The sequence below is a fragment of the Cardiocondyla obscurior genome, linkage group LG06, assembly GCF_019399895.1.
Source record: "Cardiocondyla obscurior isolate alpha-2009 linkage group LG06, Cobs3.1, whole genome shotgun sequence".
Lineage (NCBI taxonomy): Eukaryota > Metazoa > Arthropoda > Insecta > Hymenoptera > Formicidae > Cardiocondyla > Cardiocondyla obscurior.
This window is the reverse complement of record NC_091869.1, coordinates 3,045,449-3,066,820: the sequence shown is the minus strand read 5'-3', so window position 1 is coordinate 3,066,820 and position 21,372 is coordinate 3,045,449. Positions and strand designations below refer to the sequence as shown.

General features: G+C 42.2%; 1 protein-coding gene and 1 long non-coding RNA gene across 3 annotated transcripts in view; one reads left to right on the top strand and one right to left on the bottom strand.

The window, feature by feature from the left end:
* Positions 1-21,372, bottom strand: part of Ubx (ultrabithorax) — an 85,908-nt gene that overhangs the window by 10,626 nt on the left and 53,910 nt on the right. For both annotated transcript variants that reach the window (XM_070657900.1, XM_070657899.1), the window contains exon 2: positions 9,127-9,535. In XM_070657900.1, the coding sequence (XP_070514001.1) occupies positions 9,219-9,535 (317 nt within the window). In that variant the 3' untranslated portion in view covers positions 9,127-9,218. The remainder of the gene's footprint in view (positions 1-9,126; positions 9,536-21,372) is intronic.
* On the top strand, positions 99-13,337 carry LOC139103344 (uncharacterized). Its single transcript, XR_011545868.1, has 3 exons — positions 99-1,620; positions 1,738-1,781; positions 12,478-13,337. It is a non-coding gene; the product is annotated as an uncharacterized lncRNA (long non-coding RNA).

Below are 21,372 nucleotides of genomic sequence, written 5' to 3'. Positions count from 1 at the left end.
ACTTATTTCACATGTTGTACACCTGTCACTATATTTAAAGCGAATTAAATTCTAAATAATCGGAAACAAAAATAATTTTGAAATAACAAAAAGAAGAAGAAGAAAAGGAAAAAGAAGAAGAATAAACTATCTCGAAAAAAGAGAAAAAATCACATAACTAAATATTAAATAGGCGGCGTGAAATATAAAAACTTTTCGAAGCCAGGAAAGAAATCTCCATTCGTCTTTAAAAAATGGGATCGTCATGTAGGACCAACTGCTTGCGAGTTTGACTTAGGACTTATATAGATTTATATACAATGTGCTAGGGATGCGATGGGTCGGGCCGCGAATGCTGGTTCAGCTTCTTTTGTAATAGAATGAATGCATATGGTGCCTTGTCCGGTCACATGCACGTTGAGTCTGAGTTTCGGTGGTGTTAGTATCTTGGGATATCAATAGTTCACGTTAAGAGCGAAAGGGTTAGTCCAGGTTTCACGGGACATAAGAGATAACTGAACTTTACATCGCTAATTCCGTTTCGTTTTCTTGCATTTACACAACCAACGAAAAAGAAAAAAATTTCTATCTTAAAAAAACTGGTGTGACGCGTAAATTAGCTGTTAATTGTTACCGCTGATTAGATTCTCTCCTGCTTGGTTTGCTTCACGCCAAGCGAGAGTCAATGTCGGCTGTCAAGTCGGCGATTTTCAGATTCGATTTAATTTTAATATTTAATTAATATGTCAAGGCAAAGACGGTCTTCGCGATTTTCAAAGATCGAGGACGACCTGGTGGAAGTACCGTCTATGTCTGGATATACTAATTAAATATTACAATTAAATCGAACGAGTAACGAATAGATAGGCACGGGGGGATCGGGGGGGAGGGAACAGAGTAAGAGCGAGCGCGAGCCTACGTGCCACGCGCTAGGTATATTCCCCCACTACTCCCACTCTCGCTCTGTCCTTCTTCAGCGGTCGCGCAAAGCACACGTACGCACAACGCACTACACAGCAGCCACGTGTGTCCGTACCGAAAGTAATTCACATTTGCGTTCAACGAAAATCTCGCGATACAAGAACTATCTTTTCCTCTCTATTCTCCGTGTGAGGAGAGCACATGTAATACTCCGTGTGAGGAGAGCACGTGTGATTCTCCGTGTGAGGAGAGCACGTGTGATTACATCTTCTTTCCGTAAAGTGAGTTATATCCTTACGCGTTAAGAAAAATTTTATTTTTAATTATTAATTTAATATACCGTTTAGAAGCGCGTGCATTCTTTTCTAAAGACTAAATACTTGTAGCATCTCTACAATTAAATTTTATATTTTTTGTTACAGATCGATGCAGGTGCATCCGCCGTCGTCAACGAAAATGTCGTCACCGCCGATATTAATAATTATACGAACCGCAGCCGGTTCGTCGGTCGTTTCGGAAGTTCCGTACAGTATTCGGACGGTTTTTTCTAAACGCGAGTGCCGGACAGAAACGCGCGAAGTGATAAATAATTTTTGCAATTGTAAAATCACGGTCGGAGTGTTCGCGAGTGACTTGTGTGCAGAAAGATGACTCGACACGTCCCATTTGAGAGGAGGAGCAGGCCCGGGGGGCATCATGCATCGGCGGAGCAACTTTTAGGTAAGAATTAATTCTTTAAAATTAAATCTTTATTGAAAAAAAATTTTACCTTTTTTTTTATTAATCTTATCAATTTACTGGCACGTCTACATTAATATTTTCTTTTTTATGTTACAGTCACCGGCTGAATGCTACAACTCCGTTGAAGCACATGCAGATTGGTAAGTCGAATGATTTTTTTGTAATTAGGGTCTTTTAAAAAATAACGCGCGCGTAGTGCGCTTTTTTCTAATAATAATAAAAAAAAAAAAGAAAGTATAATAATAATTATATTAATTCAGAAATAAAATAATTGGTTTAAAATGCAAACTTTAATTAAAAAAAAAAAAAATTTAATGCGAATTAAAATGGTTATTTTTCTAACAGTATTATATTATTTTAAACTTTATTCTGCGGCATAAGGGAATGTTAATAAAATATCGCTGGTTGAATAAACAGTTCCTTAGAATGCTCCTCAATCTTACGCCACCCCTTGTTATTTGAAAATTGTTTGCACGAACTATGTATCTCATTTGAGCTGTCGTTTGCTGTTCGGCCTAGAATTACTTCGCCTTCCGAGGAATACGCGACGCCCTGAAACTGAGTCTGGTACATACCTAAGCGTCCTTCTCGCGCGCATTTATCAGGATTTTGCGAAGGAGAAACTAGAGTTTTTAAGCCGCCATAAATTCTCATACTTAAAACTCAGAAAAACCAGAAACACGATTCCCGATATGGCCCTGCAAAACAACGTCCTGCGCCCGATATACTCGCCACTTTCTCCATCGGCAAATAAAAGTAACGTCGAAATTGTAATTTCGTAAAAGTCCACGCATCGGCGTACATCACAGAAGTGATTCTAATTCCTATTCTTTTGCGCCGGGATAAATGCCAACCGGTTTCTCGTCCTCCACGCGATATCGGTGCGACCCGATCGCAGGGAACATTTCGAGAACCGCGAAAGATTTAAAAAAGTCGCAGCTGACTTTATATATACGCGTGAACATGCGCGTGTTTTTTGCGTGGCTGTGCGTCTGGGAAAAAGAGAGAGAGACAAAGAGGGCGAGAGGTGAAGGGTAGAATTGAGCATGGAGCGGTTATTATCTATCGCTCTCGTTACCACAGGTTGCTCGTAAACCGGCCGCATCAAGGGGGATGGGGTGAGGCAGGATGGAGTGTAGAAGCATAGGTAGATAGGTAGATACCGGTACTCATATCGTCGTCGTCATCGTCCCGCGCTCGCGTAGCACTAGGGGTGAAAAGCCCCTCCACCCCGGAACGTACTCATTGGTTACCCCTGCAGAATATCACGTGAAGTGCGAACGGACGGCTGTGTCTGGGGGGTTGTTCGAAAATCTCGACCCGCCATTCTCTACGCTCGGCCGACCGTGAATGAGAATGAAGGCTAATACTTCTCGTTTCTTTCTTTCTTTTTTTTTTTTTGCGTTATTAATTTTTAATTGTGCGTAGAAACAGCCTGCATTTATTTTCATATATCTGGCGCGATTTTCATCTGCTGGCAATCAACGTTTTAAATTAACATTATCAAAAATGCATTTAAAATCATACAGCTGTATTAGAATACGTTTAGAATTTTTTTTTTAATCAAAATTGTAAGTAGTCTTATTGCTCGACGTGCGAAGTGTTCAATTACCACGGCGGTATAAAATATTATTGCACGAAAAAAATAACAAACTCCCGTTTATCTTATATCTGCCAGGTATACAGCCTCCAAAAAGATATATTAATTTGCGCGGCGTGTATAGAAACTATACTGGTGCAAAATATGCGATTTCTCAAGGGCGGAACAGGTACACCTATGGATGCATACATCGTCGGAACTGCGGCTGACGGGCCGGTGCGTGGTGCACGGGGGGGTAGAGGAGACCTTTGGATTGAGATCGAGTTGGAGTTTTTTGCCGGAACGGCGTCGGGCGAACGAACGCGAGTGCGCGAAACCCCCGCGGAGCAACAGAGGAGCTGATCCCACGACAGGGGGCAGCATCGCCACCGCGCTATACCGATATTGTGTAGCCGTGTAGTTGCTACGAGCAGCCGCTGCACCAGGAACTCATAAATCTTCCGGGATATAGATGGCTCTAGTGTCGCGTGAGGTTGCAAGCTACCCCATGCAGGGTGCCGTGAAACGCCCTCCCATCCCTATCCTATCCCTTCACCCGGCCCACTTCATCGTTCTTCTCGCTCTCTCGTCGTCGCCCATCCATTCCATGACCGAATTACTGGAATCCCACCTTCCGGGCCGAAAGGTGGACTTTTTTTTTTTTCGAAACGAACGACGCTCGTTCTTCAACACTAATCAAAATGCATGGACGTTTCGAGCTGCGCTCGGCCGCCGCGCGCTTAAAGATTCATTAATACTAAATAAAACAATAGCGTCCTTACCGAATGGAACGGAATCAATAAATAATGAGTTTTATTGGAAAATGAATAAGCTAAAAGCGTCGGAGCGTAAAGGTTTTTTTATTTTTTTATTTTTTATTATTTTTTCTTTTTAGTCTTTAAATATTTTTGCGATTTTAAAATATACAAAGGACCGAAAATATGTTTTTAATCATAAGAAAGAATTATGTGTTGATATAACTCCGATGTAGGAATAAAATAAGTGGAGTAGCTTGGAGGAAAAAGACGAAGGAAAGGAGAAAAAAATAGAACAAGCGAGAGATTCAGGGACCAAACAGCCAGCCAGCCAGGCCAGTTAATCAGAGAAAGAAGAAAAGGTGACACCGATGATGAATCACTCGTTAGAAATAAGTGGGAGCGAAAGAGAAAGAGAGTAAAAAAAAAAGAAGCAATAAGAAAACAGCCATGCAAAAAATGCACGTCGGAACGTGCTAGAGCGAGTCGCTAACTGACTTATTTTACACATCTGAGTCTCTGGCTCGTTTTCCTAATTTCGCGAAAGTAAAAAGCATTTTAGACATTAGTAAAATTTCGAGAAATAAATCTTTAAACATTTAAACATAATTAAATATAATATAGTTAAATACAAAAAGAAAATTCGTAATAACTCTACGAAAAAGATATTTCAATTATATTTTAACAATAATTTAGTTTCTTAATTTTACAACGACGACCGCCGGCGTGCAGCCGGCGAAATCACTCGTAGCATGCGTTAGGAAAAGATAACGGTCGAGAAAAGATGTAACCAATCGCCAGCGAGAAGACGGAATTCTTCCCGTGGGCATGTCGGACAAATCCGAAGGGTCGACTTGCCGTCGCCGAGGAAATTGGGTACGTCTTGTGAACCTGCCGGTGAGCGCGCGAGCAAAAGAAGTTTCAGTATCATCAAAGGGTGTCTCGATGCCGCGCGTTTATACGCGCACACTGATAGGGCTTATACAGAAGTTGCGTTCGCCTGGTCATGGGTAATGGTTTTACGAGCGTCAAGGGTGATATAAAGAAAATGAAAAACACACCGGCGCTGTTACCAGCATGCGCGGCGTATAACTAACTACGTTCCCGCTGTATGTCCCCTCTTTCCGCGTCTACTTCTTAAGTTTGTGCACGACGAGGGCGAAACCCGTCGCTCCGGAATATCTTCCGCCTCTCCCGCAGCCTCACTTCCAATGCAAAACTACGACAATTAATCGCGCGTACTCCACGTCACGGGATCGTGTCACGATTACGACGCCTCCGTTTCTCAGCTATTTAACATTTATTACGTTACTTTGCAAAAAGTATTTCCGAATAAAACGGCATTTCCTTAAAATCGTCTCCTACACTCGCCCCGTTAATTCGATTTATGTCGTTTAGCTACGCCACGGCGTTCTGTAAGTTAAATAAAAAGTTATGGCCCATTCAGTCTTTTCTCAATTTGCAAGTTATACAATCCATTATGTTCTCTGTGAGGTAACGAAACATATCCTTTCGCGAATGTTTTTTGGCGCAACTGAGGTAGTGCCAACTCGCTTTTATTCATCATAATATTGAAATAAGCTTTCAAAAGTTCGCGTGGCAGTTCATTAAATTTGTTCGCGCTGGCTCGCAGTATTCGCAGATTTTATATAAAGAAAGGGGGCGGGTTTTATGAAAGTTGAGCGGAGGGCAACGGTGCTGGTGTGGGGTGAAAGATGCCAGCTAATTGTGATACACTCTGCGGGAAGTCGCGACGGTAAGCGAGATGATTGTTCGGCTATATGAACTTTGAAAGAAACGGAAAAGCACTCTATCTCTATCTCTCTCTTTCTCTCTTCCTCACTTCCTTCACGTTTTTCTTATATTATATTACTTTTTTTATTTGTCGCAAGAACTTTAGTTCATCATGTTCTTGCTTAATACATAGCTCCTTTCACAAGTAGTGTATGCCATGTGACGCTCGTTTATAAGAGAATATATGCCAGGAAGTTACTCTATAATGCAAATTAAAATTATTTCCACCGTAGAATCGCAAAGCATACAAACGGAAGAACGATAAATTGAGCGGACGATATTTATGAGTAGGCATGACCAAGAAGTGTATTCAATTCGCTCCATTTTTATCTTAATACGATCGCGGCGTGTATAAATAAACTATCTAGATATCAAAAATATACATATGAATAAAATGATTAAATTAATTAATACAGATAACTTGCAACGTTGTACATTACGCACATTGAAACTTGAAAATTATATACTGATATAATTATCCGCTATCAGATCGAATCTGAATTTTTTTATCTTTTAGTAATTAAAAAAAAAGAAGCCAAAAATACTTAATTAAAAAGAAAAAAGAAACTAATGAAAAGCGTTATATTTTGTAAGTAAACTGCGATAATGTAAAACAGAAGAGCTGCTCTTGTCTCAGCAAATAGAGAACCGTGTTAAAATCTTTCAATGAAATCGCAAAGCAGTGCCACGTGCAATCGGTATCTTGAAATTTTTCTAGGACGACCGTGTGCAAGCTAGGTCAGGGTCTGATTGCAGGAAGGAAGCAGTTAGGCCCGGTTAAAGTCGTTAAGCCAAGTTTACGAGGTGTTACCGGGAGCGTAACCTGTAAATCTCAAAGGCATTCGAGAGGGAGAGAGAGAGAGAGAGAAAACGCGTGCCAGTGGCCGCCCTTGGAAAGGCCGCGGAAGGGGTAATGGATATAACCGGGATGTAAGAACCGTGGTAAGACTACTTGAGCGCTATAAACGCTTTTATGGATCGTAAAATGTCTTCTTTTACAGCCAATAAAGATCCCTGACCTACCCGTTTGGCGAGCGGATAAGTAAACGCGCGAGCGAAGACGCGGCGGCGATCACGCGTCGATCTGTCGGGAAATCGGGCTTTACTACGCAATAAAATCACGCGGCATCATAGTTTATTTTCTCTTCATAGGACTGCGAATCGCGGGTTTATTGGATTATTGATCGATAGCTCCGGGAATGCATTCGCGGAGAAAATGTGAATAGCCCTGCCGACTCAGCGCGGCGGTGGCGCGCGTTTTATACGACACCAATACTAGTTTGCGACGTGCATACGGACGCGTCCGCGCACCGATCCGGCTCACCACGCCACGAGAAACAGGAAAACTGTGAGTTACTATATAACCGCGTCGATAAAAACAAACCATAAAGCGCATTACGGGCGATCATCGAACTACCGCTCAATATATCCTGCTTGGTGGGTAGTGGCAACCTCTAAATTAAGTCGGGTACCGACGGAGAAGTCGGTAGGACAGGCAAAACGTTATCGGCCATATAATGCCGATTCGTGCTGCCACCTATCACGAGAGTGGTTTAGATGAATGTAAAATGTTGCAAAGTACCATGTGGTATATGATTCAAATTTAAGCAATTTTTTTTTTTTTTATTTCCCATATTTTAATTATTTTAATAACAAGAAAAATATACGTAACAAGAAAACCAATTAAATTAATGATCAAATAAATTACAAGTAAAATAACGTCTAAATCAAAATGTATCTCCTTTAAACAAATTACTTTTTATGTTTCTGATTGGCGAAAAAATCGATAATAATTCAATTCCGAGAGTACGATTAAATAAGCACGATTAAATAAATATTACTGGCAAAGAGATATTTAATCGCGATTCAAGTGGCATACAATTACGGCGCAATCCACGGAGTTAATCGGGGAATCGCTTCGCTGGCGTAATATTACGTGCAATCGGGACAAAATTTATGCCCGAACTTCTTCGTCGCCCGAAGATACCAAAAAAGAGATATTAAGCGCTCCAGTAGGTCCCGAAGAATGAGGAGTTTCGATCGTAATTCTCTGTCTGGCGTATTTCCTTTCTACCGCAGACGTTTGGAATATTTAAAAAATGTACACGCGTAATAAATTAATGTGATCTTTTTACGACAATGTTTTTGTAAATTTCGCGGATATTGTAACTTAAAAATTAGTTGAATATTAGTTGATACAAGATAGTTTCTAAATTTTTTTTTTACTCAACTATGAAAAGCTGTCTTCCAGCAGCAAAAAAAAAAAGGGAAATATTTTACAATTGATTTAGTCTCGACTAAAAAATTTAAAAGGTTCATATTTTCAAAATGAGCCAGTTGACTGTCAAATAGCAATATAAATTACACAGCAAACTTTTTTGTAATAGTGCAACGAAACTATCATTGTCCCGCTTTGATTTTTTTTTTTTTTTTTTTACCTAACTGCGCTTTCTACTTTCTTTTTTTTTGTGTCATCTGCCTGTTTCAGGCACTCTGTCGCTTCTAAGCAACTTTCTTTCTTCTGAATTTATGCGCTTTAGTAGTTTCCAAATTTTCGCCTTGGAGACTCATAATAATGTTATAATTTTACCTAATGCCGGACTCGTTTAGGGTAACAGACGCAAGCACAGCGCGATTAAACTGATAAATTTTTTTTATTTGGTGCCGGTACGAACGACAAGATATAAGCGCAATGAAGTATTTAAAATTTGTATCCGTCGCTCCCTCGGGATGTACGTTCAACGCAAGTTAAATACACGCGAATAGTATAACTTAGAAAATTATGAAGGCACGCTTGTACGCGGTTTATCCTCATTAAGTCCGCCGAGTAAACTTAATTTTAAAGCCGCTGCCGCTAAAAGCTCGAATCTCATTTTTAACGCTGCTTTTAACGTTTATGCAACTATCATTTTTTTAGTGCACAGCACATAATCCTAACTGTTGCGTCAAGCATAAAATTCATATGTATGCGCACGTCCACTTTACTGATTCGCATAAAAAGAGTTAAATTTAAATATTACTTAATTTTATATTCGAACTGATGATAATGCAAAATTGAAATGCATAGTTATAATATTTTTATTTAACGCGTTTCTTGTAAGAATTGAGACGGTTTATCTTCGTTATTGTAGAATTGAGAGACTCGAAATTACACTCATAGGAGTGTGTTTATACAGCGTACTTCGTAGTAATCGCTTTTTCGGGAATAGGAACTTATTAAGGCAATAAGAATTCTGTGCCATTTTACAAGAGTTCTACGTCATAGTAAATCAAGTACATTGCGGGCTGTTTGAGAATTAATCAGCAGCTCAGAAAATTTGCGATAAAAGACAAATAATCGGACAAGTTCGCACTTACCTTTAATACAGCTGTGTACATTGCGGTGCTAGTAGAGGGTGGTGTGGATTGGCGGTAGGGTGATCAGGGGGGCTCCGATGCAGGGCGTACCCCTAGTTACCCCCCTCTGGACCCCCGCCGCCACCTTGCTGCTGATGTGCAGCCGCCGCCGCTGCCGCCGCTGCTTTTTGAGCCTGCGCTTGCTTCTCCTGTTCGTTTAGCTCCTTGATCGCTTGAATCTCCTTCTTCAGCTTCATTCGCCGATTTTGGAACCAGATCTTGATTTGCCTTTCCGTCAGGCAGAGCGCGTGTGCCATTTCGATCCGCCTCCGCCTGGTGAGATAGTGGTTCGTGTGGAATTCCTTCTCCAACTCCAGAGTCTGGTAGCGCGTGTAGGTTTGTCGGCCGCGCCTGCGCATTCCGTTCGCTCCTGCAAACAACGAAACCAGAGTTGCGGCGGGCTTTTTTCGTCTTTTTTCTTTTCTTATGCTATCCAACCTTATGCTATATCTACCCGATTCCCGCGTGAGAATTCCAAATAAAACACGGCGGTGAAAAAGCTGAAATTTTTCCGAAAAAACGCGAATAGGACTTTTATTAATTAGGCACAGCTGAATTAATCATGCTCGGGACAAGATAGCGCGGTAAACGGGATTTTACTATTTTATTAATAATAGCGGCGGTGGATAGCACCCGCTTGAAAAATAAAAAAGTTTGCCTGCAAAAATAATTTTTTGTTTCGATGCAACAAGAGAAATTTAGTGGCGAGATACTCCGATGGGACTCAAGTGTGCAAATTTCATCGGCTCGTCATTCCATTCCGGCCGCTTATCTTGTTCGAGAACGAGTTACGTTATCTTTATGAGCAGCCACTTAAAATACTTATTAAAAGAGCATTCTAACGAATTTCTGATATCCCGTGGCGCATTGAATCGCGAGTATCGGACGCGGCGATATAAACGAGGCTCGTGCCGATAAAGGGAATGTGTAAACGGCTTAAAATAAAGCGTGGCATGAGTCGTTCTGGGAGAAAGTAAGGGTGTATACGACAGCGAATAGGTACTGTTGAACAGTCACTTGGGTACAGTAGCAGAGTAAGCCCCCCGACGGTGGAGGCGCAAGCTCACCTTATCGGCCATTACTGCCTCGTAAAAACCCTCCCGTTTCACCTCTGCCACCGGTATCCAACCTAAACCGACCTCTCTTCTCGGCCGTAAGCAGCCTCCTTTTCCTCTATTTTTGCTCGCATACGGTGCGTGCCCAAGTGCATAAATATCCATAATATAACGACTCCGGCTCTATCGGTTTATCCTTTCGCGTTTCAACTCGGAATCGATCCCCAAGAAATTGATCAACGGCGTATAATTGATCGGGAATAAAAAACGCAATTATTTTGACGATTTAATATAACAGCGCCAGTAATAATTATTATAAAATTACAGTTGTGAACAAAGATAACTGTACATTTTCTCTCAGCGCAAAGACACACGAGTCCGCGCGTCTTCGTTACAATTCCAGACGGCTATTGTGTCTATAACACTGGAACAAAGTTTGTATCAGCTTGACGTTTGCTATCGCGACGTAATCAAGTGTCCCACCATCCGAGCTATTATCCCTCCGGGCATCTCTACCCGTTCCCTTTGTCATTCCGTGACACCCCCACCGATTCTCACGCCAGGTTGTCATGTCGAGCTCGCGCCGCGCAGAGGGGTGCGGAGTTACGACGCCGCGTTTTTAACGGTTATTTGTCACACGGACCCCATCGAGTCTGGTTCCCTTCCATTTCGGAATCTTCCATCAAACCTCCCCATTATCCCCGGCAGAATCATTCTCTTCGTATACTCTGTTGGCACGCGTTCCGAAGCGCGGGGTAGATCAGAGCATTTTAAAGCTATATAAACGAAACTAGCTCTATCTTGATTAAATTAATTTTTTTACGCGTATACAAGTAAGATATATAAAATACTGTAACACGATATTTATCACAAACGAATCTTCTCTTAATTTAAGATTTACTTTTTCATAGAAAATAATATTTTTCTTAAAAAAAAAAAAATATATACATATATTACGATAGTCAAATATTATATAAAATAGTTATATGCTGCTTAAGTATTACTCAGTTAATAATAAAATGTTCTATAAATAAAATGCACAACGAGATAAAAAATTACTCTTTAAATTCACGAATAATTAATTTCTCTTCGCATCGCGTCTTATTCATGAAATATGACATACTAAACGAAATTAAAGGATGAAATATCAAAATTACCGCACTTCCTGTGAAGTAAAAAGAGATACGCGTAGCTGTTTAACCGAAGGGGTGGATAAATTTTATGCCGAGACCCCCAGAATGCTTTCATTTGGAGGAACAAAGAAGAAGGAGATCGGTAAGGCACGCCGGGAGGGATTGGCTGGCTGAACAGCAAAGTGGGAAAACCGTAGAGCACGTTTAGAAGAGCGAAAAATATTTCGGTCGTTATTCACGCCTTTCTTGAAAAATGTTTGCCCGTATATTCTAAAAAATTTCAACCCCGCGAAAACCTTTGTCCAGCGAATAGTTCTTCCGAAAATCTAGCTTCAAATAAAAAATTTTAAGCTACATTTAATATATGTTTTTATTACGAAATAAAAATTTATTAAAAATCATGTCATAAGAAAGAAAAAAAAAGGGATCTTGCAGAAAAAAAAGGAACAATATATTAAAAAGATCAAACATCGAATTCGGTTGAATGGAAAAAAAATTCCACCAAGTAATCGAATGCTTTTTTCGGCTCGTTGAGAATGGTTTCAAATATAAAGGGGAATGCCGGTTGAAAGAGATCTGCCGAGTTTCGACGTATTCGGCCATAAACCGAGGCAGGGAAGCGACTTAACTGGTTGCCAACTCTAACAAGAACAGCCAATACGTTGATTGCTGCTGGGGATTTGCCGGTATAACTTTGCAAAACACGATGCCAAAGCTTGCCTTTGGTAACCCTCACTCCTTTTCCGCCTCCCTTCTGGTTACGCGCGCGTATATCTACGAGTCGAATCATACATGGGACCAATCAAATCAAAGTAAGTGAATTGGGTCCATGAAGGACTTTCCTAGACTTCCTCCTGAGATATCTCCCGTAGGCTTACCCCCTCGGGTTTCCGCAACGCTGGGCAGTTTTTGTACATAAGATTAACGATACATCAATCGTAGGGAGAAGTCGCTGTGCTTCTCGCCACCGAATTAAGTAATAATTAATACTCGAATAAAAAAACGTGACAGTGGAATATTTTACTTAAATTAATATTTATTTAATTATTTCGCGTTGTACATTATATTAATATTTTTCTACTTCTTTCGTTTATCGGCCTAATATTAAATGCTCTCTATTTCAGGCGTCGCCGTTTCGCAACAATATTCCGTTTCATTTGAAGCGCCACAGTCCGTTCACGTATCACCGGTTTCGGTCTTCCGGTGCCATCCGGAACGCGCTCCGTACTCTCGAAGAACCCTGTTTGCACGCGGCACGGGAGTACCGAGGACACTTGGTATGAGGAACGCGTAGCTACGCAGCAAGATCGTAGCTCAACGTGGGATATACCCTCCTCCAGCCTTGCCAAGGTAGGTAATCCTCTCGGGGGCGTGAGTTACTGCCTAGCGTCCCTCGCGTTCTACTCTCTTCTCTCCCACCTTCACCCATACCTCCACGTTTCTCTCCTACGTCCCCCTTCCCTTTCAGGCTCTACCAGGACCTTCGTCTCGTTTTCTGCCAGGGCGTCCCTCCGTTCCCTTCACTCTCTACCTCGCTCCTCTCTCTCTCTCTCTCTCTTTTCGTTTCCGTACTCTCTTTCCTTTCTTAGGGGCTGCCAAGAAAGCTCCGAGAGAAAGTTGGCGGACGTAGGGGGAAGGTAAGATGTTGCTACGTGGCACAGCTGGAGCGCATTAGTCAACCGTAATTAATAAGTTATATACAACGGAGACTAACGAAGAGCGCGGCATTACACTGCCGAGACACCGTCTTCTCTTTTAGGGGAGAGAGGCAGCGCGACCTCTCGGGGTGTGACGACGGAAACCTCAACGATCATAAATACACGCTAAAAACCTGACGGCATAAATAAACTAAGGGTTGACACTCGCAAATGAGGAACAGCAAAGACGTATATTTCTTCTACGGCTACCAGTAGGATTAGTGGTCAGATAAAACGCTTATAGAATTCAGTTGCATCTCGTTGCTGCATAATAAACATAACGTTTCTTACGCCAGCAAAAAGCATTAGCAAATAATCAAATTTTTAAAAAAGATAATTAAAAAAAAAGGAAAAAAAAAGTAATGTTTAGAGAAGCTAAATTTACGTACTGCCGAGTAAATAAAACATGTAAATCGTACATGCAAATGCGGTTTATTAAAAGAAATTATTATTTAACGACCATACAGCGAAGATATTACTCTAAAATAACCGAAAAGATCTATTAACCGCTAGCTATCGAGTCGCGCGTTGCGTAAAGTAATCTTTCCTGACCATGTGACTTCGGAATTATAAAGTCGATTCGGTAAACACGTTCTTACGCGCAGCCTGCATTGGCAAAAATTACACGACGCGGACGAGAATGCCGCCAGCAGCTAACGAGATACACCGTAAAAGGACCAGAGGGGAGCTGCAGCCTATTTGAGAGTAAGATATCAGCTTTACGTGCGAGCACTTTTGAATTAAGCGTGCGGACTACGCCGCGAGCAAGGTAGGCGATTTCCCTCTCGCGTGAATGCAACAAAAAATAAACTTAAAGGAAAAAAAAAAAAAAAAAACGAGCGAGATTTGTAACACTTTAACTATCTAGAAATTTTATCGGCTGTTAAGTCTATTTTTATATTATTGTTAATATCTTTTTATTTTTCAAAAGATTATTTGACGTATCTACAAAAATTAATTTGCACAAAATTAATTCGCATTCAATTCACACTGCATAACTATGTATACATATAATGGCACTGGCCATTTGCAATCTGCGAACGTAACTTATCTTCGAAATGACGGTGGCAATCGTAATTAGCGCACATTAAACAGTCGCGATTTACATTGTTGAAATAGAACGAAGGCCGACCGCCGTCCGCCGCCGATCGTTCATACTATTTAAAATAATGCTCGTTCTTTGCGTTTTAATGAAGTACGTGCCCCGATACGTAGGACGGGAGTATCATTAACGCGCTTCTGAGTTACGTGATTCGTTGTAATTCATCCGTCGCCGCATCCGATGACACGGAACGGGGACGCTGATTGGCTGACAGTTCGTCGAAGCACGCAATTAATAGCCGAGTAAAAAGCGGTCGGCGAAGATCCCGACGATAATTTCGCGTGTATCCTCTCAAGAAATTTAATTAACACACACACGCGAACGCGGGCCGCCCTTTCCCCGTCCTCCCTTTTCGTCTCTCGTTTCCTGACACTCGAACAACGAGAACAAAATGGTGAACGCGGATGAGAGGAGGCAAGAGAAGGCTAAGAAGTGAAACGAGGAGAAGAAACGTGGGGGGGAAAAGAGAATACGAGGTGGCTTCTCTACAACGAGCCAGCTGCTACTCGCGGTAATCGTAATAATTATGCAAAGACCGAACGCAACGGTGCATCTCGAGCGAGAGGGAAAAGGGAGGATGCCGTGGGACGGGGCACGCAAAAGGAGCAAGTCGAGGCGAGATGGTGGTGGAGATGGCATGCAAAGGAGGCTCGGTATAGGTAAGCGAACCGAGCCGGTTGTAAGCCGACACCTCGCGTCTCCGTACATCTTTCTTCGTCTCCCTCGTTTCCCCTATCCGGTCGCAGGGGGGGGGGAGGGGGCGAGGGAGAAAAAAACGACGAACTTTCCCTTTCTTGTTGCTTTTCGTTTCCACGCCCCGGGTTTCCATTTCACAAAGTCCTACCCCGAATCGTCATTGTTGCGTCTTCGTGCGAAAATCTCTCACGGTGAAGGAAAACGACAGTTTATGAGCCCGGCGCACTTCCCATTGTTCCACCGTGTTTATTTTGAAGGCCCATCGACGTTGCAATAATGCCCATTTTACCAATGAGTTTACGATTTTCCTACGGCATCTCGTTTTTTTTTTTTTTTTTAATTTAATTTTTTTTTTTCGCGTTCGACTACGAGACAGACGCTCAGCAAGGTGTACCCTCGAGCGTAAATAATCGCCGAAGGAGGCGAGAAAGACCAAAAAGGGCATCTCGAACACGAGAGATGGCGGAGAGCCGAATACAGGTGGGTAACGTCGCGACACCTCCTAATGAAACGGATCGTCTGTCTTACTTACATCGCCGCGCATCTATAAACTCACGTACCTGGGTAACACGCACACAAACTCGTCGTGCGTACCCGGCGTTGTAAGAGGAAAGGGGGACACGGGTACCAGCGGGCAACCGACCCACGAGCCGTCCACATATATCTATGTCCCGAAAGGAATTCAGGAATATATTTTACATATGCTTTATTGCCGCCTTATTTTCAACTCTACGGCCATGGCCCCCGAAGAGATCGCGTACGTGGGCGCGTACGTAAACACGCTGTCCCCATGGAAAGCCGCGGCGCGCGGCTCAGGACGCCACGTTTTATTTTCAACGTGCGAGGTTTTGCGGCGCGATTCCGAGCCCGTGCACCTTCTCTCATGCCGGCGGATGCATTATTATTAGTTCGTAAACGAAGCGGCAACAATTAGAGCTAATTGGCCGCCTCCGCGGCCGCCCATGCGCGTTCGCTTTATGAACTGCGATTATTGTCTTTCAGCGATGGAGCTTGCTTTTCGAGATATCCGACGTTCTAATTATAGATTTGGAGGAACAGATGTAAATCTCCTGCGCGTACCCTCGTGCTTCGGAGTAATGACTTAACTTAAACGCATTAATAAATATCAGACTAGATGATTTGATAATTTACAAGCAGGGTACGAATCGCCAAGCGAACCTTTTTGCGTTCCTTTGCGACGCAGGGGCTTCCTCTCGGACCGGAGCAAGGCAGCCTTCCGTTCTTGTGATTCGACGAAGCCCCGGGGGGTCAGTACGTACAAGCGCGGCTCGGAAGAAGGGAGGCAGAAGCCGGTTCCGACGAATAAGACGCCATCGCGCGTTTAACTCGCAAGAAACTATGATTACCGCTCGGTCGGACTGCACTTTTGAATTTGGATTTTCGGAAACGATATGTTAGATGCCAATCGCAGCGCGCAATTACTAATAATTGCCACGGGCAGGGTTTGAAATTCCGACGGAAGGGCAAATTATACTTGACGCGTTAAAAATTTACAACGTAGCGCGCGCGATAATGGCGGAGAGCAAAGTATTGCTCGCGTTTGGAGAGCAAAAAGACACCCGTTGTGCCGCCGCATATCTCTATGAGCTTCTGGTCCTGCAGATGCTGGATGATGACACACGGCGCAGTCGAGAATACAATTGCTATGACGCGAGATTTCAAAAAAAGCAAAAAAGAAAAAGAAAAAAAAATGCAAACCCTGTAATTATGTGTCGTAGCGGCTATCTCGCCTTTGTTAAAAATAGGTCGCCAAGTTTTCGATAAATATTCACTGTGTCCATTCGTTATACAATGCAAAATTATAGCGCAAAAAAAAAAGAAAAAACTTTGTTCTATTGTTCGAAGTACTCCAGTTGTAGTTTTCATCCCTTTCGAGCCAGCGAAAAGAGGTAGGAGGGCTACAGACGGAAATACGAGCGGAGCAAGGGGCACGATTATTCCGTAGCGTGAAAATAATAATGAACTCGCGTAAATCACGAAAGTTGGGAGTGAACTACTCGCGGCATACTCTATTCGCGCGTGTCCGCGATACGCGAGAGCGAGCTGCCAAAAATGTTTTTCCCCGGCGCGACCTTTCTGGGATATTAAAAACTCCGGCCATGTGCGGCCCCTTGAATCCGCCGGCGGATTTTCGGCGAAAATCGGGCTCAGCTCTCGTTCAGGTGCGAGACGGACCGCCGGATCGCCGAGCGACGTGTAATGAGAATCTCGCTTTATCGGGGTGCCCAGAACTCTCGGCCGAGTCCCCAAGCGCGCCGAGAATTATCTAGATTCCGCGATTCCGCGCAAAAGGGCGAAAAAACGGAAAGGGTTGGTTCGGTTTGGTTGGTTAGCAAGCCGTTGCGGGCTCGCCGGTCTCTCTCGCGGTTAAGATGGACGAGGCGGCGCGCTGCGAGATCTTATCCGAACGTAACAGCGACCACTGAATCATCCGCTTTGAATAGGGCTTCACTTCCTATATTATATCTGTAGATACTAACCTCATATCTACGTTATTTCCACGAGACAATATATGTATACCCTCTTTCGAAAGAGAATATCGAAAAAGAGAAAGAGACATAAGGAACAGACAGCCAGATATAATAGAGAACGACGTATAGATTTATTTAACGCTCTTTTACATCAGAACTTTTAATTCTAATTAATGTAAATCACGCCGCATCGATTATGTTTTTGACTCCCGGTAAAGTCCCCGAGCAAAGACGCGTCACCCGATTGCATTTCCACACAACTTCCATAGAAGATAAACTGTGACGCGGGATTTTATAAATTAGAAATATTTATTGCGAAAAAGATACGCGATAAGCGATCCGCGCGGAGAGCAGATATTAACATTAATTATGCAGCTCTTATCGTGTCGTGCACATACACGGGCCGTTTAGTACGTCCAATGACTTAAGGCGGTGCGTTACTCCTCCCGAGATTGCTAATTAGTGATAAATTCATTAACTCGGTGAAATATGACGTAAGAGATAGGACGCAAGTCTACGTCTTAAGTCTTCCCGGCGGTGGTCGTCGGCGGAGGCGAAAGGGAGAATAACCCGGGCCGCGGCACGAAAAAGTGGTCCGTGCCGTAATTGTAAACATTGGATTAATGCAAATGCGCGCTTAAAAGCTTAATTGCTTTGATAAAGCATGGCGGTGCATTAAATTCAAATGCATGTAAATTAATTCAAATTTATGAGAAATAGGTGGACGCGGAGCACTTACTGGAAAAGAGGGAAAATAAAAATTAGTCCCCGCGGGGCCAGCCCTTGCGATGAGACTCTCTTTTTTTTTTTTTTTTGTCCTACCCCCTTCTTGCCTCTCGCCCTCTCGCGCTACCCCCATGCCCTCCCACCGATTCCCCCCTGCCGCGCCCCCGCTATTTCGCCGACACGCCATGTTGCGAACCAGATTGGCTGCGGTGCAAGTATCATCGATAAATTTCGCCTTCGATTTTTCGTCTGATAAATGCTGAATTTGAATGCACCGATCGGCCACGATGGTAATTAACAAACGCGAACTCCTTCACTCGGACGCCGGATTAATTAAAGTCAAAAGCAAATATAGGTATATGTATGCTTTGCAAGAACGATTAAGATAATTGGAAACTGCTCAATTACGTTGGCGCCTGTAACTTTTTTTCAAATCATTGCACGTACGATTGTCCACAATTGTCGATTTACTTTTTTGTAATTTTTTTTCTTCTTTTTAATATTAATAACCGTACTCCTTGTACGTCTTTAATAATAATTTAGCAATTTCTTCCCGGGTTTGATTTAGATAGGCGTATTTTACAAGAACCCGATGTGTGCTATCGAAAACCAACTAATCATTAACGCCGTAGAAACTTTATCGTTGTTACTCACTCTCGCGGCACGGTTACTCTCCGGAGGGATTACATAAATTACACCGGAATATTATTCCTGTCTATACAACGGATTGATTAATGATAATGTATTAAAACGACATTTGAATTAGCACCGCACGATTTCTGGACTTCAACGACGTGTGATACGATAAAAGTTTAATGAAACGACGTTATAATTCACGATTAATGATTAATTGAAAAGTATTTAAATTAGCGCGTATAGATGCAGATAAAAAAAAAGAACCGATATTGTTTTAAATCTAGTTTTAAGTCTTGCTTTTGATTGAAGAATTGTGCGCACCGATATTGTTACATTATCGTTCTTGTGAATCGTTGTGAAAAGATGCAAACCACCGGGTAGTAACATAATGCCTGCGGGACATGAAAACTGTCGACAATTTTATTAATGTTAGAGGTAACTTGATTCAATCGATACGTAGTTAAGCGTTAATAAAATTACTACTGTAAGCTGCCGTAATCATAAGCCCTACGATAAGCTGCTTGTATCACGCTATTTGCTGTGATCATCGGCAGTCTCGTTAAAATTATGGTGCACACGAAATGCTGCCGAGCCGCAATTTTAATTCGAAAAAAATTCCAAAAGGCGTTCCTTTTCCTATGTGTTAAATAATTTCTCTAATGTTAAGATGACATCCACCAGTGAGGAATTAAAAAAAAAAATTCTTAAGAAAACAACGCGAAAGTATAATTAATACTACGTAAGTTTTCGTCTCGAAATGTCTCAGGTATCTTCGAGAAAAGGAAACCAAAGTCTAAAACTTGATTCACTTGAGAAAAAAAAGGAAAAAAAAATGAAGAAAAAAAAAAAGACCAGTTCGGATATAAGATATCTGGAACACGTTCGAGAAACGATCGTCGCATGAGTTACCAAGATATAGAGATCAGACGTAGCTAACCATTAAATCGGTCCGGTGTATTGAGTTGTTGTAAAGATATCTTTAGCCTTTTCTCACCATTCGCAATTTTCTAACGCATTCGGCACCACCATTATTATCGCATACTCAGCTGCCTTTCCGTCTGCAACAAGCGAGACCATTTATTTGGTTTTGCTTGTTTTTCATAACGCGATACATTCTTCGTCCCATTACTTGTGGCTTTACCCTCGTATCATCGTTACTCGCTAATTTGCGGAAAATAGTAATTACATCTTCTTTTTGTGGAAAAAGGAAAGCGGGTGCGACTATAACGTGACGTTGTACACCCCGTTTCTATTTCTTTTTTAACAACAAAATGCTTTATTCTTCGATTTTGTGTAACATTATATCGCGGCAGAAAGTCTTTAACAAGACGCGCGAGCAAAGAATCTCCTTTAGCAATTATTTCGTTCGAAGCGGTCGAGCGCGGCTAACGCCGTTTCTTCATCGCTCTTCATCTTCTTCGCTTCTGCCTCTTTGCACCCTTCCCGCAATTTCATTCCACGGATCTCTTACGGCTTACGCGAGTTCCCTAACTAAAAGTCCTTTTCGCAAATTGCTGGCTATTACAAATGTTACTTCCACGTAATTGTTACGATCATCAATGTGGCCGTTTTGCGCCGCGACGTTCACTAAAATCTTGATCTTTAATAAATTATAACTAAAATGTTGACATCTCATATTCGAAATAGAGGGAATAAAAATCTATTTAACATACGACGTAGTAAGGAAGAGCCATGTAGGGGAAAAAAGAAAATAGAAAGTCAGAAAAAGACTGGGTACAATAAAGAAGGACATCTAAACGAGGAGCGAGAAAGAGGAATGAAACGACAAACAGCCGAGAAGGGCAGCCATGGAGATGATGGAGGGAGAAGAAGGGAAGACTGAAAGGCATCGCGGGACGAAAGAGTGAAGCACATGTACGGAGAAGAAATGAGGGGGCAGGTGAGGGGGCAGGAACGAGGGGGGATATCAAGAGCGGACCTCCCAAGTTGCGGCGAAATGGCGGATCATCATCGCGTCATTCGTGAGCCGAATACTCTTGTACCTCGGTTATTAAACTCCCTGATACATTGCGTATTCTGCTCGTCGCCGTGTTAAAAAATTACCGAGCCAAGTACCTGAAATTTCCACTTATAGCACAAACGGGTTTTGCGCTGCTACGCGTTCCTTTTCATCGCCGACCGCACGCTTCCGTGAGATTTTATAAATAATTGGCTCTTTCAAAATTTGTGGTATGCGACTCTGATCTTGTTAAATACAATACTTGAAAAAACCTGAGCTTTAATATGACTGCATGAAACCGACGCGGAGCAAATTTCAGCTTTTGGCTAAACAATTATAACACAGTAATAGATGTATTTTAATGCTATATTTTTTTTTTATAATAAAGTTGCGAGAAATGTTGTCTTTTCTCGCATTTTATTACTATTGTGTCACAAACGAAGCTGCCATGGATACTAATGGTCGACAGATGATATTGAACCAACAGATATTAATTTCGGGGATGTACGAAATATTTCCAGACCGGGGGATTCTGATCCCCAAGCGTGTAAGGGGAAGATAAGGCACGGTGTGCCTGGCTCATAATCAATGGCTGTCGAGCAAAGTTATAACGCGGATGACAAATAAATTTTCCCCGAACTTACGTCCGCGTAATGTTTCTTGTGTCACGCATCGCCACAGATTATTAACATACTATAGGCAAATTAAGA